The sequence below is a fragment of the Mesitornis unicolor genome, unplaced genomic scaffold (assembly GCF_000695765.1).
Source record: "Mesitornis unicolor isolate BGI_N332 unplaced genomic scaffold, ASM69576v1 scaffold4862, whole genome shotgun sequence".
Taxonomy (NCBI): Eukaryota; Metazoa; Chordata; class Aves; order Mesitornithiformes; family Mesitornithidae; genus Mesitornis; species Mesitornis unicolor.
Window position 1 is genome coordinate 25,068 of NW_010166983.1, and position 23,146 is coordinate 48,213.

Here is a 23,146-nt window from a genome sequence, read left to right on the forward strand (position 1 = left end):
TTCTGTATGTGGTGTAGTAAATACCTGACTAAGATGGTATCTCTCACCCAAGGCCTCTCTCTATCTCTCACTCAAGGCCTCTCTGCTGTCAGACAATTGGAGAACCTGCACCTCAGTGTCCGATGTTCCAGGCAAAGTGTCCTTAACTCTATCTTGCCTCGCTCATCTGACTAAAGGCTGATGAAAAGCTCTGGTCTAGTTCCAGGTGTGAGGTGTCCTCATAGCAATGTCCTCGGGGGTGGCTTGTCACCGCGGTTGTGGTGACAACTTCAACTAGCCTGAAGCCTTCTCGAAGGGAAGTGGCAGCAGCACTTGACTGGCTCCTGTTTTGGGCACAGAGCCACGGGTGTCCATGTAGCACTGCAGAAAGCAATGGCTCCAGCTGCTGCTCTGAGGTCAGGTCAGGAGCTGCTGGTTTTAGGCTGCTGAGGGGTGCCCTAAAGGGGGATCCTGTCCCTGCTGTCAACTGGGCTTAGGAGCTGTGCACCTTCCCCCAGTGCAGCAGGCCAGATAGGCGGCTCTTCATTAAAAAGGGCTGTGTTGGTCTGTGAGGGTTCTTTATGAGGTATGTTGAGCTGCTAGGTGAATGAGATTTACAATGACTAAAAGCAAACCACCTAGCTCTGCTTAATTTCAGTTTCACGTGGGAAGGAGCATGTCTCTTCTCATGAGGGGCTACATCTGCTCCCCTCAGTTGATGTTTTCTGAAGAGCAGGCTGCTGACAGCCTGTCTGGCACTGGCACCGCATGGCACCTTGCCCCTGGCAGGTCCCGTGCTGCCAGAACAGCTCCCAAAAGTGTGGAAGTAAGCAGGGAGCGGGGAAGAATCGTTCTCAGGCTCTGCTGTCAATAGCAGAGGATTGGTTTTTTCTTTTCCTTCAGCCTCTCTGGAACAGCCCTGACTCTGGTTGGTCCTGTGCTCCAACCAGGGCTCCGCAGTAGCTGAGAAGACAAAACATGTGGAGATGCACCTCTTCTTCTGGAAAAGAATAGACCAGGGCTTCAACAGCACTGGGCTTGGCGTAGCCGTGAGCACCTTGTTGGGGAGCCCAGGGTGTTTGAAAGCTCCCTAACAAGGACAGATGCTCTCTTTATCTTCACCCGGGCAGCTGCCCCTGCTGCGGACGTAACTTGAGTTGATCTTAGTGCTGAAGTGGACCGTGGATATAAATTGAGGCTGTGTTTTAAGGTCCAGCTGCTGTTCTGTTGCTATGGCCTGGGTAAGGCATGGGAACCTTTAAAAACCTTGGTTCCTGTAGTTTGTTTCTAAAAGGAAAGATGTGTGGCTGATACTTTGGATCTCACAAGTGTCTGCTGCCTCTCTGCTGTGCTCTGGTAATGGTTTTCAAATATAACTGAAAAGAAAAGCTTTAGCTGGCTGACAACATAGCCAGCATTGCACTAGTGAACGTTAAACAGAAATCAGCAATGCAAACCCTCATGCTTTAAGGCACGGACAAAACCCGGCAGAGAGCTTAGGCAAATGCACTGTTTAAAGCATTTGGTCCCATAATGCTCACTGTGGGGAGGAGGAGGTGCTGCTGCCACTGATGATGGCAGAGTGAGGAGATCAGATGGACTGTGACTCCTGTGCAGCTAGGCGATTCCTGCCTGGCTGTGCAGTGGATGACTTCACAGCAAAGTGACTGCATAGGGGTCTTTGCAACTGCTGGAAACCAATACATAAGCCCCCTTTGGGAAGGACAGAGGAACCAAACCCTAGTTTATCAGGGAAGTATTCTTCTGTGTCTCGGTCTATGCCATTTTTAGTTCTCATTTATATGAGATACTCATTTGGCTTGAGCATTTGTGGGAGAGAACTGACTTCTGCTGCAATCATTTTACTATTTGCAAATGTTTTGGTTGCTCTATAGATAGCAGTCTGTGCAAACAACTGCCGGGTGTGTTTCTCACATCAAGGAGCCAGATTCTATTTTCATGCCATGCTTTATTTAATCCAGAGAAAGCCATTGACTTCAGTAATACAGTGTTTGTAGCCAAGAGAGGAATGCAGCCCAAGAGATCAGGACAGAACCTTTCCCGTTCTGCACTTGCAAATGCTCTCCAGGCTTTTGCAGCATTGGCAGCGCAAGCTAAAGGCACTTAGTGCTAACTTTGTCCATTGTAAACAAGACTGGCTTTGTTTTAAAAGAGGTTTTGAGGAGAATTTCCTTTACCATCCTCCCCACCTCACAAGGCAGAAGCAGAGTAGACTTGAAAGCAGTCTGCGCTTGTCCCCCTCTGTTTTTCTGAGGGAAGGGAAGGTTTTCATTGATGCTGCGGCGGCAGTGCTGAGGGTGTGTTCACTGGTACCTAAAACACCTCAATTCTGGATTTTGTTACTGGAATTTACCATGTTGTAAACAGAGATGGACAAGCTGAGAGTTGAGAGGAGGGTGTGAGAGCCCCTCTGGGAACCCCGCAGGTGAGCTATCCTCGGTTGCAGGGAGAGCTGAGCTGTGGTCTGCCCCAGGGACAAGGCCTGGAGCAGGCTCTGAGACCCAGCATCCGCTTAGACCTGTGGGGGAGCCGCTGGGTCCAAGTACAGTTAAGGTTGGAAGGCATGGATGGCCTCTCTCATTCTGCCAACGCCAACCCTGACGGCATACTTGACTCTAGGTATTTTTAAGTGCCTGACTGGATTGAGAACCATCTCTACCTCACTTCACAGCCAAAGCAGGGAATGTGTTTTCCTTTCCCTCCCCCATTTCTCTCCTCCACCTATTCCCCGCAAAGCAAAGCCCCTGCCTCTCGCAGCGTGCCATACATACTCAGCATCTCTGTGCCCTATTGGGGCAGGGGGTGCAGCTGGAAGTCTACTTAAACTGCTCTACAAACATTCTCTTGAGGTTTACTCGACGCTTCATTGGGGTGTTTGTTCCATCTTCTTTCAAGGCAATGTTACTCCAGCTCAGAATAATAATCTTCATCCTAGATTCCACGGTAGCAAAGAGAATCACTTAAACTACATGTCTGGTTTGTAAATCTTTTTATTAAAAGAGTTGTTTTTTTTCTTTTCCACAGTAGTAAAGCTTTGGCACTTACAGTATAAAAATAATCACTGATCATAATTACACCAAATTCCTCTTTGTCAACTGCATACTAAGTGTCTTCAATACATTTTATTCCCATATAAAAACACTTGAAGGTCAGGGGAACAAAACTGATAAATAACAGTATGAGATATAAAGATACAGCTAGAAAAATACTAGGATCATCGAGATAGAATTAGAACTGTGCATATTTTAAATATCACAGTGATTGGATTTGCTGTTCCTATCTTATTGCTGGCTGCACGCTTATGTGAAAGCAGAAGTGTTTGGTGGACTTTCCTATCGCTAAACTTCAGTAATGGTGTACTCAAATGTTCTTTGCATAGCACGGGAACCTTGACTTTCTGCACCCTCCCTCCCCCGTAATGTTTTGATCCCTCACCAATTTGTGATTTAGCATCTCCCTCCCTTTTTTTTTTTTTCCTTTAAATTTGAAAATACTGACTGGTATTCAATACTTTGAGCAAAACCAAGACAATCACTATCAATCATGAGAAAAGTCTGAAACACTCCAAGAGTGGCGCTTGGAGAAGCTGTGAGTTGAGCTTAAGCTGGGAAAATGGCTCCAGAGCAGAGTGCCATTCTCCAAAGATGCAGTTTTGCTAGCATCACTCCAGTTTGGATGGTAACCGTGGCAGATAAGTATTTATACTTTGGTTTGTCTGTTGCCATTGCCGCAAGAAGTCTTGCTGGATGTTACTTTCCCCGCGGATGTTGTGTGTCTGCCTGTACATCTAGGGGCATGAAACACTCAATGGGGCAGTTGACGTTCTGTTGGGAGGGAAGGAAATCAGTTAGCGCTCTGTCCTGGAAGGATGGACACTTCTGCGGCGTGGTTTGGGCTGAGAACTGTTGCCAGCCTGCGTAGCTGTTTGGTTTTCTCAGCCCAAAGCACGCAGCTGGTTTACAGCAGCAAGTGAAGGTGAGAAAATCACTACATGCACTACCGCCTCAGCCAGAGCATGCAGGCGAGTCCCAGCGCTAGCGAAGGAGAAGTCCCGCTGCCGTGAGTGTGGCACTGAACACTGTGTGTGGAGGTGTGTGGCTATCATGCATTTCTGACCGAGTAGAAAGCTGCACGCTGCTCTCATCCCTCGAGCCCTGTTCAGACCGCACGTATCTGTGCCACGGATCAGATTCACAGTAAGGAAGAGCAGAGAAGGAAAGTGTACTCACGGTGTTTGTGGCCTGGTGGTATCTCTGTGTAAACTGTGTGTAGGTATGGCCAGCAGAGCCTTCAGGGGCCACTTCCACACTGGGTCTGCGGCAGTTGTCACAACGCCAGCCCTAGAGAAACAACACAGGCACTGGTCAGGCCACGTTGATGCAGATGGCCAAGGGGCTGCCAGTATTCGTATGTGTGGGTACAGCTCCACCAGCAGTGAGTGTGCTCCCATTTTAAACCATGTAGGCCCTGACTCCAAGTCCCTGCAAGTACTTAAGCTCTCCTACTAATTATTTTTCTTCTTATATGGGCCCATTTTGTCCAGGCATTAGACACCATGTGACCTGAAACCCAGCAGTCTTAGGATTGCACTCCAGCACAGCCTCCTCTCCTCATCCCCCCTGTTCAACAGGCCAAGTCCCTCCTGCTTACCTGCTGTCCTCCATAACAAGTGCAGGAGCAGATGGCCCCAAAGTACTCCTTCTGCCACTGCTCTCCAACTTGGTACATTTTCCCATCATCGTAGCACGTGGTTTCATCTGTGGAGGAACAGGCAGAGCTCAGTTCCACAGCCTGTGCTTGGCTTTAAGCATTCTCAGAGCAGTGCGGTGATCAGAACAGGAGCCTCTGGCCAGCGCGCTCTCCCTGTTTGAGGTTCACTGACTGGTAGGGGATCAGTCATTTTTATAGCTCTACAGACACTTTAAACTAGAACTTGAGGGTATTTGTCTGACAAGAGCAATGCGGTTTAATTCGTAGTGTGAAGTCTAGAGGATCTTCAGGGACAGGCCCTGCAGAGAAGTCCTGTGTTACAGATTAGGGTCAGCTACACCACTTAGTGCAGTGACATGCCCCTCCTGTGTGGCTACAGAGCCAAAGGCTGGCAGATGCTGAGTGTGCTGTGACCTTAGCTAACAAAAGAGGGCTTTCTTCTTTTTTTAAGCTTGGGAATGAGAGTTTTATGCCTTTAGCTCTTGTGAGAGCAGATTCAATCTGTCACTGATTCAGCCTCCAAAACCTGAACCAGCCATACTGATACTCTGCCTGCCTCCAGAGCAGGACTGTAGTGGTAACAGCTCTGAGATGCTGAAACTTCCTAAAAGGTAGCTCAACTAAATCAACATCAGAAGGAGACTTACGAGGTTCACACTTGAATTCTCCTTTTCCATTTCCAAGGCAGGTGCAGCTCATCATCTGGCCATTCTCACCCTGCCGGTCCCACTTCTCTCCGATCTTGTAGTTGACACCATTGTCATGGCACCATTCTGGAGAAGGCAGGGGAACAAGAGAAGCAGGAGTTAACCCCATGCTGCAGTGACAGAGCAGGAGAAGAACAGCTTGGTGCTGTGTCAGGAACCAACAGAGGGGCAAGAGAGAGAATCTTTTCAGCTCATGTAAGTCCCACGGGGGAAATGTGTTCCTGCTAGAAATGGGTTCAGCTCCTGCAGCTTTTTACTGCAGAGGACTCTTACAGCTCTGGGAAAAGGCTGAAGGCTTTTGCCATGCATATCAAATGATGAAACATAAATATTAATCCTATAAAATAAGTGTCTTCCCTGCAGTCACTCCTCTGAATCTCTGCAAATTGCAGAAATAGCCTCTTTGCTTAGCTTACTCCGCAATTTAAAAGCATAATTTAAATTAGTTGGGTATGTGTTGTGTCAAACCACTCAATCATAGACTTTTGTTCCATTCCCTTTCATGAAGTTTGATATTCTTCCACATAAACCACACTCCTGCAAAGAATAAAACTTGGTGCTCCAGCGGAGGTGTTGCCTGCTTGACAGAGCTTCCAAAAGCAGCTGAAAAAATTAGAAGACTGGTTCCACAAGTTACTTTGTAAGGCTGTCTGCAATGCAAAAAAACCCCACTACTTGCTGTACTACTACCAAAATCCGCACAAGTTCTGTCTGGCCCACTGCAACAATGCATACAATTAGGAGATGAAGATTCAACCCTAATTTAATACTCAAAGCTGTCTTCCGAAATGGCTGCTCAGATACTGTCACTTCAGCATCTTGCCTGTCTCACTGTTCCACATTACAAATGCCATCCTGGGGTGTATCAGGAGGGGGGTGGTTGTAGGGCAGAGAGGTTCTCCTCCCCCTCTACTCTGCCCTGGTCAGACCGCATCTGGAATATTGTGTTCAGTTCTGGGCCCCTCAGTTCAAGAAGGACAGGAACTGCTGGAGAGAGTCCAGCGTAGGGCTACAAAGATGATGGAGGGAGTGGAGCATCTCCCTTGTGAGGAGCGGCTGAGGGAGCTGGGTCTCTTTAGCTTGGAGCAGAGGAGACTGAGGGGAGACCTCATTCATGGTTATAAATATTTAAAGGGTGAGTGTCACGAGGATGGAGCCAGGCTCTTCTCGGTGACAAACAATGATAGGACAAGGGGTAACGGACACAGACTGGAACACAGGAGGTTCCACTGAAATTGGAGAAGAAACTTCTTCTCAGTGAGGGTGACAGAGCCCTGGCCCAGGCTGCCCAGAGAGGTTGTGGAGTCTCCTTCTCTGCAGACATTCAAAACCCGCCTGGACGCCTTCCTGTGTAACCTCATCTGGGTGTTCCTGCTCCAGCAGGGGGATTGGACTGGATGAGCTTTGGAGGTCCCTTCCAATCCCTAACGGTCTGGGATTCTGTGATTACCTAGACATGCCTGGCAAGGGTAGGGAAAATAAACCAAACATTTCATTTTAGTGAAAATTTCATTATTTATCAAAATACAACATCGATTGCTGCTGCTGCAGTGAATGGCAATACTAGGTAAGCTGCACAGGGCAAGAGTAACCAAAGTTTTCCATCACTTCTCATGATGCAAAACACTGTTTTGGTCTAAAAAACTTAAGAGCCTGCATTCATTTGCATCATGTTTGTATCAGGTTGATTCTGTCAAACATGCTGTTAGTGCTCAGGGATGGTCAAAAGCAAGCTACTCACTAGAAGAATCGCATCTGAAATGCCCGCTGCCAAAGCCTAAACACTGGCACCAGAGTTTAAAGCCAGTTTCAGATAACCGCTCCCATTCCTCGCCAATGGAATAGAAGGAGCCAGTGTAAGTATCAAAGCAGGTGTCGTCAGCCGGCTGGTTTAGTCCTTCAGACACTGGAATGAAAAGAGAAGAAATAGGCATCATACACAGCAATAGGAACCACTGACAGAATGATTTTCACTGAATACACTTTGGGTTGGTTTTTTTCCTTACAATATCGTGGTGGTAATGGAGCTACCCATGGCTGCTTGATGACTCCATCAGCAGTCCAGACTCCCTGTGATTTATTTTCCATTTACATGTGTCAGAGCAGTTGAATGATACAAAAACCCGACATGAAAGCTATTTTCACATTGATTTGCCATGTTTTCAGCAAGTGTGAGTTTTTGCATTTGCTGCTGCAGAGCAACAACCTGACCTAACCTGTTTTTAAGAGAAATGTGCTGAGATGCTGGGGAACAGCAGGAGGTTGGTAGCTGCATGTACCCTTTATTGGGGCACTTCAGACTCTTGCTCATAGCAGGGGGATGGGAGGAGAGCAGACCATGCTGTTGACCAGATTGATTTCCACCTTAGGTGTGTGCCTTCATGGGATGGTGGGTGTTTTACAACCACCACTTCAGTGTGTGATGGTCAGCGTCAAGACTTAATGCTCTCTGTTCAGTCTATGCCAGGCATAAGGCAATTGGGGTGCTGGCAGGGGAGAAAAAGCCTTATTTCCCAGGGAGGTGGGGGCAGTAGGGGGGCTGCACAGAGAGGCTCAACAAAGTAAATCCTTAATTCATAATTTCCTCTTCTCCCATTCTGTTCTCCTCTTATTTTTGACCTCAAAATACCCACAGGAGGAGACAGAGGGACAGAAAAAGTTGCTGACCAGACCTCTGTGCTGGTAAAAACCAAGTCCAGGTCCTAAGGCATGTGTGTGGGCTCTAGGCTTTCCACTTGTGGCAAGTGCTGTCTCTGACCACAGGTACTTGTGGTCGCTCACACGGCTTCTAAGTGCTGCCTGTTTGTGCTTAATCAGCGTCTCTGTAGGCAGCCTGCCCTGCTGCCAGCCTTTCAGGATGGCCTAGCAGTGCTGCTGGATAACCAACACAGTAGTAAGTGACTGACACAGCAGTTAAGCTGGCCACCAGCACCTTCCCATGAGCATGATGTGTTATTTTGACAGATCTTCGTTGCTGGGCAGGAACCTGAAACACCAGCATGATGCCTGACTACTTCTGAGATCAGCAAATACCAGATCTCTTGGTCTCTCTTGGGCACTGACCCTGCAGGAGTGTATGGAGCCTCAAAGCTCACCTTTCACAGTTAGACAACAGACCAGAACAGCTCTAGGCCCAGCATCAGTTAGTCATCCAAGATCAGTGGACCTCACAAATCACTGGTCCCAGTGCCTTGCCATGAACAATTTTTGTCAGGAGAAGTTTCCTTTCTGGACTGTTCCCAAGTCTGAGCACCAGGTAGGTTGCCTGGAGTGAGGCACAGCACAGGTTCACCTAGACTCCATAAAGCTTTAACTTACCAGTATTGCCAACTGTGACCATCTCTTCCAGCACCTTTTGTCTCCGGTGATCTTTCAGGGCTTCCACTATGATATTGTAAGTGGCCCCTCTTGTCAGACCAGTGAGTGTAGCACTGGAGGAAGTTCCAGGAACCCTGAACTGCAACAAGAGCCAATGCCCAGTCATTGGAAAGGGAACAGTGTTTACTACTTGGGTGTCACCTCACTCATAGGAAAGATAGGGTGTTTAGGTGGACTTCTACGCTCTATACCATGCTGGAGCCAGCCCATTCCCCTTAAACATTCTGAAAACTTCAAACAATACCAAGTTAAACTTGACTGCTCTAGATTATGGTTCACGAGGGATATGTTATTACCATCATTTCAGGGAAAAAGAAACCAAGGGAGACAAAGGGGAAGGGCTAAGGGAGTCTTTGGCTTGGAAGAGCAGTATCTCAAGTCTTCAAGAAACTCAAGAAACTCCCAATCTTCTCCCTGACCGCCCCTTCCCTGGTGAAATGTTCATACTGACAGCACATCAAGGGCTTTTTGTTTTAGCATCTTTATCCTGTAGCCTTCTCCAGGAAGCATAAGAGGGAGGCATTTATCCTGCTCTCAGCTACATATTAAAAGCCTCTTTCAGCCAACTCTGACTGCCACCCCCTTAATGCAGCAAAGGGGCCGGACTCCCAAGAGATATCCGCTGCCACAGGTGAGGTTAACACCGTTCCTGTGCTAAGACAGTTTAGTTACCTGCAGAGTATCTTCATCTTGGCTGACTGGCTGACATGAGATGATGTATTCGGAGCTCTCCAGCAATGGCCTCCAAGAGATGGTTGTCTGAGAAAGAGCTTCTTGACCTGTGGTGTCGTTACGCCTGGGCCCACGGGAGTGTGGGTATGAAGGTTCAACTATGATAGGTACTTGGTACCCAGGGATTTCAATCGCTTCGTCTACATTTGGTGGTTGGCGTCTAGAGCCCGGCCTCAGCGGAGTTGCTGTGGTGGGCACAGGCCGTCTGTAGCCATGCTCCTCAAAGAAGACTTGTTGACCCTGGTGTCCTATTGTCTGTGGGTGCCCAGAGGTGCCTGGAAGTTGGATACCATTTCCATTGTCATACCTATTGTTTGTGAGGTAAGGGGTCCTCTCGTCAATGGAAGGTACGTCGAGAATGTCTGGTTGGTTGGGGTGAGGTCTGGTAATCAACGTGGGAAGCTCATCTAGCCAAAGAAAGGTTAGAAGCCATAAAGCAAAGCATGCCAAATTAACAATGGTAAATTAGACAGCTAATACTGGATGCTGCACACCGCTCCAAGCCTCAAAGATTAGCAATCATCCCAAGATGCAGCACACTTTTTATGACCTCGTTGTGATTCTGAAGGTATTTCCTATGTCTATATATATTTATATACTATATAAATATACATGTATCTTTCATACATCGGCATAAGAAGTGTGTTGGTATGAAATTTTCATACAGCCGAGCAATGGTTTTGAGCACCGCCACCCAAAGAAGCCAACACTGCTCAAACTGAGAAGAAGAAATGATTACAAGAGATATTCACAGGTTATCAGTTTAAGAAAAATCACTGATGTGCAGTAAGAAACTGGCTCCTTGACCACATTTGGATATACAGCTGGCATTTCGCTTGCTACAGGTATGTCAATCTCACTCTGTGGAGGGTGTAAAATAAGAGAAACTCAATGGGCAACAAATGAATGGATTCTGCCTTTGATGCCATCATGTGCTATACAGAAATGCATTAACCCTAATTTAATTATCAATTAGGTACCCAGGCAAGAATCAAGCACCAAGCATGTTGTTCTGCTCTCAGTGTTCAAATGCAACTAAATGTGATTAATGTCACTTCAGAATCTTACCTCCTGCTTCCTAGAAGGGAAAACATCCTTACAAAGCCTATTTGACTCAAAAAAAGTGTGGCTGAATGGTGTGAACAGGATATTTTAAACAATATTATCATATCAGTCCTGAGATTGTATGCCCCAACTGGAAGACATCACCTCTTGTTGGCACACAACAACCCAGAGCTTTGTTTTACCTGTTTTTTTCCTGCCAATCAGTGGCTCACTCTTTTGATTGTTCTTCACAGCAATGATGTAGATGGTGTATTCAATTCCTGGTTCCAAACCTAGGGAGGGAAGAAGGACATTTAGCAACCTTAAACTTAAGAATTGCTTTTCTTTTATGATTATGTGTGATATCTAAGGTAGAATAAGAGGTGGGTATGGCTATAGTATGGGTATGGCTATAGTATGGGTATGTGCGTTTTGGATCTGAGGGTTTAAAGATAGTACAGAGGCCACAATGTCAGATCACAGACACTGCAGACACAAAACATAATGAATCATCAGAATGTGTGATTGATGGGCTACCAGAGCCATGGACTTTTTTCCATGGTTTGAATGGTTGATGGTTGTGTTGGCAGTGGAAACAAACATCTGTGGATTTTTCAAATCTGATGCTTGGTCCGATCAGTTAAGTGTACTGTGTTTGTAGGACTGTCACTAGAAACCACAGTAAAGGAACGAAACTTTGTCTTTCTCTTAGCTGACCACCAACACATTTTAGAATTAGGCCTTCCCCCCTCTTTCTCTTCAAATTAAAATGTTTCAGGTGAAAAGCTCCCAAATGAAACAGAGACAGGTACCAGTAATAGTAGCCTCAGTGGTGCCGGGCCGAGGGCGAGGCAGAACCTCCTTGGCTGGGGAGCCAGGTTTCTCATATCTGATGATGTAGCCTGTGATCTTGGCTCGTGGAGCCTGCCAGGTAGCCAGGAGGGAGTTGCTTGTGGTTGTAAGGAAGCGCAGGTTAGAAGGAGCATCGATAGCTAGGTGAAAACAAAAGGAAACAAGTCAACTGCAGTAAAGGCAAGCATGTTCTTCACCCGAACTACATCCTCTTGACACCCTTCTCTAACTCAGGAGTAAAACCTATTATTGTAAGTCACAGTAAATATTACATGTGATCAGATATAGACCGTTTGTCGCTGACCATATGTGATTACAATGTGTTAGCATGAGTAGAAAAGTCAGACAAGATCCTTACCAGTGGAGGCATCAATCACTACTGGGGAACTGCGTGCATTCTCGTTCAGAGTGTAAAGGTAGATCTTGTAGTCATTGCCGGGTTGCAAGCCTAAAATCAAGTTGAAACATCAATGTTAGCTAATCTGAGAGACTAGTCTTGGAGACTAGTCTTTAGGACTCAGATATTTTTTTCCCCACCTTTTGTTCCTATAGTATTTCTCATCAAGGACATTCAACTACAAAACAAGAACCTGGTGTACCTTTCGATATGACCCTGGAAGTTCCTGCACCTGCAGAAGCCCCTCACTTACCAGTGATAGTGTAAGTCCTAACATCAGGGCTTATGGTTCTTTGAATGGGGTTCTGGCCACTTGCTGGGATGGCATCAACTTGGAAGCCAGTGATGGTCTCAGTCTTGGTTCTCCAGGTAATGGTGATGGTTGTCTCAGTGGCATCTGTCACACGAGCCCTGCGAGGGGGACTAACATCTGCACCAGAAGGAAAAGGTCTTCTGTCAGTTCAGTGTGGATCATGAAGCTTAGCAGCTAAGTGTTTGTGAAGGCCTTTGCTGGAGCTTAGTAAAGAGCCCCACTTTTGACACAGAGCAGGATCTTGGCCTTTCCACCCACCACAGTACTAACTGGTCCTTTGTGGAGGATCACTACTTACTTTCAAGAGTGGTGACCACCCCCTGGGCTGGTCGGCTGGTCAGAGAGTCCTTCAGGGCATACACACTTACTTCATACTTGGTTGCTACCTAGAATGGACAAAATTATACTCTCTTATGAGAAGGACTTGGCACAGTGGGAAACACTCCTCTCCTTGTTCAGTGTTTGGTGGAGCCACATTTCTTGGTCACCAGTTACTGAAGTATGAAACCTTAAAATAACTCAGACCAATGAAGGATTGGTGGAATAATTCTGATCCAGCTGTAATAGAAGAGTAGACATGGACCCTGATAAACAGTGCTGTTGAGTATTAGTAGCGTGCAGGTGCACACCCAGGAAGCAAAGGAATTTTGAAAGCAGATTCTTTAGAAAAATCGAATGTACATCCTGTTTTTCTTGGGGTTAATGGATGCCATTTGCTATGATAAGGTGCTCTTGCTGTGAAGAAAAGAGAACGGTGGAAGTTACAGCGTAGTCTTTAGTCCTTGACTGCATCAGACCAGGAGCCCACTTAGATTAGAATGTTTTTTTAAGGCTCATTTTTGAAAATTATTCATAAAACTCCTTAAAAACAGATCAGTAGCTTTTTAAGATAGCAGGAACCATAAAAGCAGTGATTGTCAGCCTTTTCCAGCTCAGGAACTCCTGAAATGTTTCCAGTGGAGAAGATGGCTATATAGTAAATTTAAGCCTACTCACAGAAGACTTGCATTTTTTAACTTACATTTTGCAGACGTCTTAAAAATAGGCAATAGACTGCCAGAGCTCCCTTATCACAGCTTGAAACCCTCTGCCTTAGGTCACTTTATCTGACCTCTTTTGTGAAAGATAAGTAAAAGCATTTTACTGGGTTACCGGTGATTGTGAACATGATAATTTGCATTTGATTAAGGCATATGGTCTCTCTGTGCTAAATGAGGATGGGGAAAGAAAGCAGATTCAGCAGGCCAATTCCTTGCCTTTTAAAAACTATGTTAACGAGTAGTTACAGCTCATGGCTAGTCAGACTTCAGAGTCAGGCCCTTAGGAGCTGTAATGATCTACTCCAGCTGAGGTTCCTGACCCAGGAATTTGAAATGGCTTCAAGTTCTAACATCTCTTTCCCACAACACAGTCTGCATCACATGAAGAAGAGAGTTACCATTAATCCAGACACGACAGCAGATGTACTGTCTGGTGAAAGGTTGATTTCTTTCATCGGACCAGTCTTTTCTTTGGGGTTCACTCTGACCCTGTAGCCAGTGAGGCGAACGTTTGGTGCATTCCAGTTGACGGTAAGACTGGTGGGAGTTACCTGAGTAAACTTCAGGTTTGTTGGAGGTGGAATTGCTGCAAAAACCCAGATTGGCACATGGTTATTTTGAAGAAAACAGTCTTGGATAAAACAATATTCTCTCCTGAACATTAGATAATTCTAGACCTGAAATACAGGGGCAGGAAAGTGGTGTGCCTTCTTCTAAAGCACCATGGAAGGGGACAAGGTATTCAGGAGGAGATTCTCAAATCTGCAGTAACTTTTCAGGAGGAATAAAGAGATCTCAGTGCTTCAACCCTGAAGTTAGGAGGGTAACACCACTTGCTGTGATACAACGTGAAGGCTTTGGGAGGTGCTTAAATCTGTAGTAGGCCAATCTGTTTTAATTCTTCTGCCTGTCTCTGCTTTTCACCACACAGCTAACAGTTTAGTCCTGCTTCACTTGCCTATCTCCATTCATTTCTATAAAACGATTGATGATCTACAAAAGTAAGTAGGAAGCAGGCTCAGAATTGCAAAGAGCATATAAAAATACTGCAAATGCAGAGGGGAAGCATTTTACAGCCACTTACACAAGTGTAAATTACTACACAGAGAGCAAGGCAATGGAAAAGCGGAGCTGTGGTGGCCATAAGGCTCATCACGCAAGAGTCTGTTTATGAGCTAACACATCTGAGATCTTTAAAAACATATGTTTGTCAAAAAAAAGAAGCACCCATTGAAACATTTTCTTGCCTTACTGTTGGTAATCCTTGGGCTGTAAACAGGGGAAAAATACACCTTACTGTAGTGTGCACTATTGGCACGTTGCTGTGAAGTTTTCTAATTTTAGAGAGTGGAAGTACAAGATAATTCTTCCTTGTTGGTTTGCTTGGAGCTCAATCTAAAGCCTATGACAGTCAACAGGAAGTCTTGAATGACTTCAAATATGCTTTTGAACAGCCCACAAAGGGTAAACCACAGAGAGTGGGTTTTAAAAATTACTATATTTGCATTTCTGGCAGGTAGTCAGCCAGCTGTTTCAATTGTTACAGCACTTTGCTTCAGTTTCGCACAGCAATCTGTAGACTAGGAACCACTGTCTTCATTATACCCCTGGAATTACAGTGCCAACTTTTCATCCACGAATGAATGGGAGACCTTTATTACAAAGGTCTTGGCTGTATAGTAAAGACATGTCTGGCAATGCTGGAAGCCTTGGAATGCATTCCATATTGCTGAAAGCAATTTTATCTTGAGCAACAGCTTCCTTTTCCTTTTTTCACAAAAGAATTTTAGGTATGTTCTGCACTGAGTTGGATCAGACTGGCACATACGGGAAGGGACTCTCCTGAACGGAGCGTGTCCTCTTCTTGTGGAGGCGATGTGAGCGCAGAGTGTGGGCATGCACATGGGCTGTGGTCCTTAGGGCAGTGCTAGTGAAGGATCCAGAGGCTTTGTGAGGGTTAAGCAATCTCCCAGCCCTTCACACTGATCTTTTGCTCCACCCAATAGCAAGGACCCTGGAGGATGAAAGCTGCCCTAATCTCTCTGTTGTTGGTAACTGCCTCTGCTTGCAGCTGACCTTCATCCTAAAAACAAGACAAGGGCACTGTGAGAGGGTGGCTCACCATGAATTAAGCTCTGTGACTAGGGACCAGACATTACTGATCCACTTGAGGACTGAAAGGTGGCTATACAGTAGCATCCCTCCTTTCTCTAGCATTTGCTCCTTCGATCTCGTTGATCTTGCCTGCCTTCCCTCACGTGTACGTAGGCAGACTCCGCTGGCAGCCAGCTCTCCAGCACCAACCAAGCCATCTCTCCAGAGCAATCACATCCCCTTGGCTGCCCCTGGGGCTTCCCCAGGGTGGAGCACCAGTTGCACATGGAAGCACTCTTTACCCAACAGGGCAGAAGCCACTGCTGCCATGGCCTGCTGGGTGGTGTAGTTAGAGGTGTACCTGTGGACTGGGTCCCAGTGAGGGGCAGGCTCTCCATGTCATCGTATATGGCAACGATATTGATAGTGTACTCAGAACCTGGCCTGAGGCCATGCAGCTCAGCAGTGTCTTCTTCGCCACCTGGGGCCGGCAATAGCTCATGGATTCCATCCTCAGGGCTTGAGTAGGTCACCTTGTACCTGGTGACTTGCCCCTGCGGGCTTTCCCAAGCAATTTTGATGGAATCAACATCCACCTCAGTGAATGTTAGTCCTTTAGGGCGGTCAATGTCTGTTAGGCAAATTAACGGTAAGAGGTTATGTGATAACAAGCAGGTTGTGGGTGAGGAAAATAAAAAGCATTTCTATTACATGCAAAGCGGTTTTCAGTTTTGCGCGGGAGAGTGGGTACTTGATTCTCCTCTGTGCTGCACTTTGCACACATGCTTACACCCGTGCAGAGTAAGGCTGAGAGTTTGCAGGTGCCAGACAGCAGGAAGGCAATCTTGGCTTTGTTGAAACCAAAAGAACTTACATTACCACCTTCAAAGCAGCCAGGACACAAACTCTTACCTAAATTTGAGTCCCCTTGGCACTAAAACCCCTTTTACGCAACTCTAGCAGCATTAAGCTAACTTAAAAGTGGTCACAAGGAAAGAAAGAAATGGGAATTTTAAGATCTGTTTCTACCATCAGAGCCAATAACTGGTTCCTAGTGCTAAAGGCAGCCAGACAACCCACCCGACTTGGCAAGTTTGGATTCATGCTGCGTTTGCTTTTTGCTGTTGTAAGCTGCTGTGCAAAGCACCAGTCCAAGGAGAATCAGACCCGCTATTTTCTTTCATAAATTAATATCCAATTAACACACTTATCAAGAAAGCAAATTACTCGCTATATTATATTTTTAAATCAGTTAGAAACAAACTTTTCAGCTTTATATTGAGTGCCCATGGTAATGACCATGGGTGCAACTGAGTGATACACTTCCTAATGAGACCAGCCGATTGGATTTTCCTAGCGAGGTGGGAGCTCAGTGCTGGACAGCAAAGTAAGTGAGCCTCGCTCCACAGAAGTCTCACATGGCTACCACAGAGCTATATCCATTTGTTACACCAAATATGAGGATCTGGCATATCATTTTTATATTGGATCCAAATTATGCTTTTTAAAATGATTGCAACTTTTTTATTTGCCATGTTATGTTAATCATGAGTTTTCTACATTCTCTAGTTGGCAAAGGTGATTTTTGTCCACACATTTTTGGTTTGAAATTGATGTAGACTCTTCCCATCTCTGCAAAGCTTCAGAGAAACTCCTGTTGTCTTTAGGACAATTCTATAAGTATCTGGGGGCGAGCTGTGGTTTTGAATACTAGTCTGAGGAAGGAAATAACACGCATGCAAATCCCTACCCCTGAGGTGTCCCTGAAAAGGCACTTTACATCAGAGACATCCCTCTGAGTTACATGTTCCCTCTTGCCTCCTCTGTGTGTCCAGAGCAGCACTGCTGTTTTATACAGGCAGGTAAGGCAATTCAAGGGCTGAGCTCTCCTTTCTTTGCAGTGCTTCATCAAGTTCTTGATAACTCACATGGTTTCCTTTACTTCCTCGCACAAGGCAAGTGCTCTCAAGCCAACTCCAGTCTCTTTAACAGTAACCACCTTTGCCACCTAGCTCCAGAAAGGAAATCTTTGCACATTTTTTTTTTCCACTGATTGGCTGAAGGCAAACAATACCCAAAAAGATTTTGCAGCTTTAGTGAAAGAAAATCAGAAGCGCAGCATTTTGATGGAGGTGGGGAATTGCATTTTGCCAGCGTTTGAGGAAGAGGGACCGCATTTTTCCCAGCATCTGCAATTTAGGTTCATAGTACTTATCACAGGGCAGACCACCTTGCGTTCTCCTGGAGACTAGGCATCTGCCATTGCTTTCACGGGGGATGCAATACCGCATGGTAGATACAGACATCAACAGATAACATTTGTTTGGTTACCATGAAGTGAAATACGTACTGGTGACAGCTGTCTCAACCAAGGGGAGGCTCTCTCCATTCTGATTCTGAGCATAGACACTGACCACATACTCAACTGTGGGCTGCAGACCTTCAATAGTGACTTGCGTTTGATCTGGCAGGAAAGAACAACGTTAGTTCACCTGCAGCCACACAAAGGTGCAGAGCACTGGCCTCTAAGCAGCCTTGGAAGAAAGGCCTATATTAGCCATATGTCATTAAAATGAGATAGGATTGACGCACTAGGTTTACCTTTTGCTTGCATTATGCCTCTCTGACAGTGCAGGACAAGGCATCTGCTATTAGTACCTGCTCAGAGGCCCCACAGCTAAAAGGGCAGGTTAGCACAGTAAAAAAAAAATCAAGAACAGACCAGCTTTCACCATTTCCCGCAACACGATTGACCATTAACCCAGCTGCCTCACAAGCATCCTTGAATGCTAATCTCTACAGATCTCACAAAACCCCCGCTGTGTTCCCAAGAGCTGAGTTGGCAGACTTTATGGTAACAAGGTCAAGCCTGTAGCATATGTGCCCGAGTCCACGTTATGACCAAGGGTCACATTATGTGACCTTCAGAAGGATTTCAGAGGAAGTTTTGCTGTATACCAGAAAATCCAATGGCATTTCTTTGAAATCCAGGTGCCTTTTAGAGACACCGAGGTTGCCAAGAACAAATGTTTGCAGCACAGCGGTGGCTAAGAAATGTGAAGCTTTTGGGGCAGAAATTTGCCCTAGCCTCTCCTGAAGTCAGCAGGATGGCAAAAAAAAAAAGTACAAGCAGGAGAAAATGTGGCTTCAAGTATATTGCTAGTGCCTGCCCATGTTGATTCTAGCGGTCATGTCTTGCATTCTTTACAGATCTGGTGAAGGATGTCATGTCCTCTTACCTGCAGGGACATTTTTAGTCTTTGTGGGCCCATGTCCTTTCTTGGGGACAGCTGTCACTCGATACCCCGTGACTGGGGAGGTTGAAGGGAGCCATCTGATGCTGATACTGTTGTCCTGGACGTTGGTAACTTGCATCTGAGACGGTGTGTCTATTTCTGGGCAACAAAAAGAGCTTTTTCTGAGTATGTTGGTACAGGAAACCCTCCCTCCACTGTTACATCCTAACTGAGTTTTATTCTGTACTACCTTTTCTAGGCTGTGCTTCTTAGAACAGAAAGCACATGTTGCTATTTATTTATCTCTCATGCCAGCCCAGAGCAAAAATGCCTTAAACAGGATGTGTGAGTGACAGACCTATCAATGTTAGTTGAGGATTTTTGGTTTTTTTTAAAGGCTACTAAATGCTTTTATCTGCAGCTAAGATTCGGCTACATCCAGGTCAGGAGTAAGACGATAGTCCTGGAGTTAGAAAGTCAGGTCTCATTAAAGTCACATAATATGACAGTGCACCAGAAGCACCAGAATTAAGTGAACAGTGACTCCACGATATGAGAGCCCAACAGGATTTCCACTCTGCAATAAGCAGTCAAATATTGCGTGTAGCCCCATCTGGACTCCACAGGGTCTCCCTCCTCTAAAAGTTCAAGTCCATTGAACTGGATTTCCCTCTGTGTCATGTCATTATCATGCTGGGCCACCACAATACGCAGCTCCACTGGAAATGGTGGGCTTACAACAGAGCCCATGACGTCTAAAAGAAACCAGGGATCAACAATACAAAGGTATGGGGATAAGCCAACACAAAGATGTAGGTTTCTTTTGGGGGTTTGTTTGGTTTAAACAGGTCTCACCTGTTTTGTAGGTGACAGTGACTGGCTTGCTACTGGCAGGGCTGTCTCCACGGCCAGTTACAGCATACACGGTGATGGTGTAGTCTACACCAGGTTTGAGGCCAGTGATTGTAGCAGTAGACATGGTGCCAGGCACTGTAAACTCCTGCACAGGGCTGCTTCCACCTAAGGAGGGTAGGGTGGGAAAAGAAATGTAACGGATCTCTAAATTATACATTTTAATTACAAAGCCCAGGACATTTTTATATGCATCACGTTGAAGACATTGATTTCAATGGTTCTTGGGTCAAAGTCTTTTTCAGACCAACCCAAGGTAAAGAATGAAATACGTACACAAAACCACCTCTAAAATAACTGGAGTGCTCCAGATGCTCTTTCTTTTTGGTAGGCAAAAAAAAAAAATCAATATTTGCTCTCCTTTAAGAAAAGAGGACATCTACATTTGTCAATCATCTCTAAATATGCTGCAGGAACCTCAGAGATAGAGGTTTTTGTCTGCTACAGTCAAACTTGCCTTTGCTGCTTGCTGTGGCTTTCTAATGGCCTCAGAATAGAGTTTCTGGTCTGTGACTGGCCATAGCAGCCTGTCCTCACCTGTTTCACCGTACGTGATCCGGTAGTATCTGACTGTCACTGCAGGAGCATCCCAGGAAATCACAAGGCTGGTTGGGCTGGTGGGGGTGACTTCCAGGTCCCTTGGAACATCAGACACTAGAAAAACAGAGAATGGATAAAGAGGGTTTAAACACAGTTAATGTACATCAGCTATGTATTTCACTTATATTGTGCTCCTCTGCTACTCACCTGCCTCAGTTTTAGCCCAGTGCACACAGATCTACAAGTGATGTATCTGGTTAAAAACCATCCAGCATTGGACTAGATTTAATTTTAAAAGTTCCGCTGGCTCTGAAGACATCTGGCTTGATATGGAAGTAGCATAAGTCCTCTCACGTTTTTCTAAATCAGGCCCTACCTCTATCACCATAACTTCCTCGAGAGCAGAGTTTTACCAACTGGTAGGGAAGGTCTGGTTGAACAGCAACTGCTTTGCTAGAGGACACCCAAAATCCTTGCAGTAACTTTTAGCCAGCATTCTCTCTAGTCTTACCTGTTGTTTGTTGGCCAACCAAGGGCACGCTCTCCTCCCTGTTGTTGATGGCGATTATGCTGACCACGTACTCAGTCCCTGGAAGCAGGTTGGTAAGGGTGATGGAGTTCCGAGAGGGGGGCACGCGCTCCTCCCTGGGCCTGCCCACGCCATGCTCTGGTTGATGTCGGATTTTGTAGCCCATAATGGTGGCTCGAGGAGCCATCCAGTGGACGGTGAAAGAGTTGGCAGTTATATCCGAGAAGTCAAGGCCAGTGGGGGAATCAAGACCTATGGATTACAAAGAGACAAGAGACTGAGCTCAACTGCACTACTGGTCATGGTTCATTAAGCTCAGCATCATGTCACTGCCAGATCCTAAACCGAATGCTATTCAGCTGTGGAACTCAACTCATATGTGTTTGAGATCAAAGCGAGATAAACAAACACTAGAACACGACCGCAGGAAAAATGTGTATGGCACACACAGACAACACAGCATAAAACAACACACATGACCAGGAAACTCTGCTACACCGTTACAAAACAAGAAAGACTAAGTGATAGATATGGTAGGCACTGCCTAGGCTTGTTCTCAGGCAGTGTCAGTGTATTCACACCAGGGTCTACGATGCTCTGTTTAAAACCAACCGAAGTTTTGGCTCTCAGAAACAAAGAGATGTGAGATTTCATAGTGTTTCCCAAGATGTGCATCTGCATTGCTCTTTGCTATCTAGCTGACGACCCATCAACGAGGTGACAATACACAAGAAAGAACAAAGTCCCATTAATGAATCTTAATGGACGACATTAATTGCACATGTGTCTTAGGCTGCATCCAAGTACCTGTTTTCTGGATTCCAGACAAAGGTGCACTCTCATGTTGCTCAGAAACACTGTAGACTCTCACCAGATATTCAGTACCAGGGAGCAGATCTGTGGAGTTTAAGTACAGGAATTTAGATATATTTACTAGCAGCTAGAAGTCACTCAACCTGCACAGATTTAACTGTGTTTCTTAAGGGAGATAATCAGGTTTTGCTTGATGGAAGATCTAAGCCCCCTGAACAGTCAGAAATTTTAATCAGTTCTTTTTGCGGCATTACAGTTGATTGCAATCAACTCATACAGCATGGTAATCTGTATCATTGCTTCATTAGTTTGTGGAGACTGGCTAAAAGCAATTAGTATTCTACAAGGTCCCTTCTAGCTGGCTGGTAGTTTAGTTGGGCACTGTGACAAAGCTGCTACAAACTGCAATAGTGCCAAGGATTTCCAATACAGCTGTTCTAACTCAGACGAGCTTCAGGTCTGGTCTCTTATTCTGAAAATGGATATTGTCTCTCATTCAACCAACCTGATTCTAGGAGGGGTAAAAAAAAACCTCAAATATAACACAGCTTTTGCATCAGCAAAAATTAATGTCATCTTTTTGAAAATGCCTGTTTTGTTGCCATGTGCTGTAAGGTTCCAAACAGTATTTATTTTCTGGTCCCAAGCATACAAAGCCAAAGGAGCAATGACCTTTTGCACACTCTGATCCTCTCTCTGTACCTCTGCACTGCAAGTCCTTGACATTTTTGGCAAACCAGGTAAGTAATATGTATTTACTCTTAATACCTAACCAGGCTACAAACCAAAGCAATTGCCCCATAGTCTGATTCATCACTGTCCTTGGACTTATGGGAAAAAACTTCCCTGTGGTTTGGCTTTAACTGGAGTAAAGCAAGTATTCAAACCTCATTTAATGTCAGTTTGCATGAGGCTACTTTGACATCAGCTTAGATCAGCTAAGAATTTGGCTCTAAGTTACATTTACAGCAAGCAATTTTTCTTTTGCCTCATGTCATATATAAGGCCCCTCATATATGTAGGTAAGTAACCCACATACTTGTTAAGATCACCATGTTGTCTGAGGGTGAAATTGTCAACTCTGCAACGTCTTCCTCCTTCTTCACGGGCGAGTAGCGCACCAAGAAACTGCTCAGCACGATGGAAGTCGGCGCAGTCCAAGTCACTCTCATGGTATCAGGCCCCACATTAGTGAAGCGGAGATCAGTGGGAGGAGGCACAGCTACATAGCAAAGAAAAAAAATATATCTTAGTTCTCTGATTAATAGAAGTTGATCAAGACATATGCTCAGGGAATCACCAGAGAAAGTATCTCATGCATAACAGACTACTGTGTCAGACCCATGCAAACGGACTTCTAAACTACATTCAGTTCTACTATAGTTAAGAGAAAAATACGTCTGTACTACTGTCAAGCTCCTTTAACCTCTTGGCAATTCCCAATGCTTTAAATATACCCTGTGGGGCTAATTTGAAAACAAGGTAGCAAGTTTCAGTAACGTGCTTCTTGCAGCTGGATTTCGTATTACAGATGCAGAGCCAAGAGAGGTTTAAAGTTGCCATACAGCAGCTTACAGATGGAAAAGTAATCTCATCTAGACATCATACATGCACACACAGGAGAGGAGAGGGTAGATCACTAATTTCCTATGACTCTACTTCTACCCGTGTTGAAGGATTTACAGCCTCGGGATTTTCAAACACAATAGGATTTCATGCAAAAACCAGTTTTCAGCTCGCCTTCTGCTCATGCACTACAGAGACCCTCGACGGTGTGGCATGGCTGTCAATGGCATGGACTGAGGGAGCGGTGTTTCACCTGCATCCTTTGGGGCATTGTGGGAAGAGT

General features: G+C 45.5%; 1 protein-coding gene across 1 annotated transcript in view; it reads right to left on the reverse strand.

Moving 5' to 3' along the window:
- Positions 1-2,972: 2,972 nt before the first annotated feature.
- Positions 2,973-23,146, reverse strand: part of FN1 (fibronectin 1) — a gene marked incomplete at its 5' end in the record, with an annotated part of 54,113 nt that continues 33,939 nt past the window's right edge. The window contains 21 exons of the mRNA XM_010195150.1: positions 2,973-3,824; positions 4,230-4,340; positions 4,651-4,757; positions 5,358-5,483; positions 7,159-7,323; positions 8,736-8,874; positions 9,468-9,934; positions 10,775-10,864; positions 11,384-11,563; positions 11,782-11,871; positions 12,074-12,250; positions 12,432-12,519; positions 13,572-13,759; positions 15,629-15,898; positions 17,618-17,731; positions 18,507-18,662; positions 19,359-19,523; positions 19,953-20,069; positions 20,467-20,736; positions 21,292-21,381; positions 22,337-22,519. Of these exons, the coding sequence (XP_010193452.1) occupies positions 3,750-3,824; positions 4,230-4,340; positions 4,651-4,757; positions 5,358-5,483; positions 7,159-7,323; positions 8,736-8,874; positions 9,468-9,934; positions 10,775-10,864; positions 11,384-11,563; positions 11,782-11,871; positions 12,074-12,250; positions 12,432-12,519; positions 13,572-13,759; positions 15,629-15,898; positions 17,618-17,731; positions 18,507-18,662; positions 19,359-19,523; positions 19,953-20,069; positions 20,467-20,736; positions 21,292-21,381; positions 22,337-22,519 (3,368 nt within the window). The remainder of the gene's footprint in view (positions 3,825-4,229; positions 4,341-4,650; positions 4,758-5,357; positions 5,484-7,158; positions 7,324-8,735; positions 8,875-9,467; positions 9,935-10,774; positions 10,865-11,383; positions 11,564-11,781; positions 11,872-12,073; positions 12,251-12,431; positions 12,520-13,571; positions 13,760-15,628; positions 15,899-17,617; positions 17,732-18,506; positions 18,663-19,358; positions 19,524-19,952; positions 20,070-20,466; positions 20,737-21,291; positions 21,382-22,336; positions 22,520-23,146) is intronic.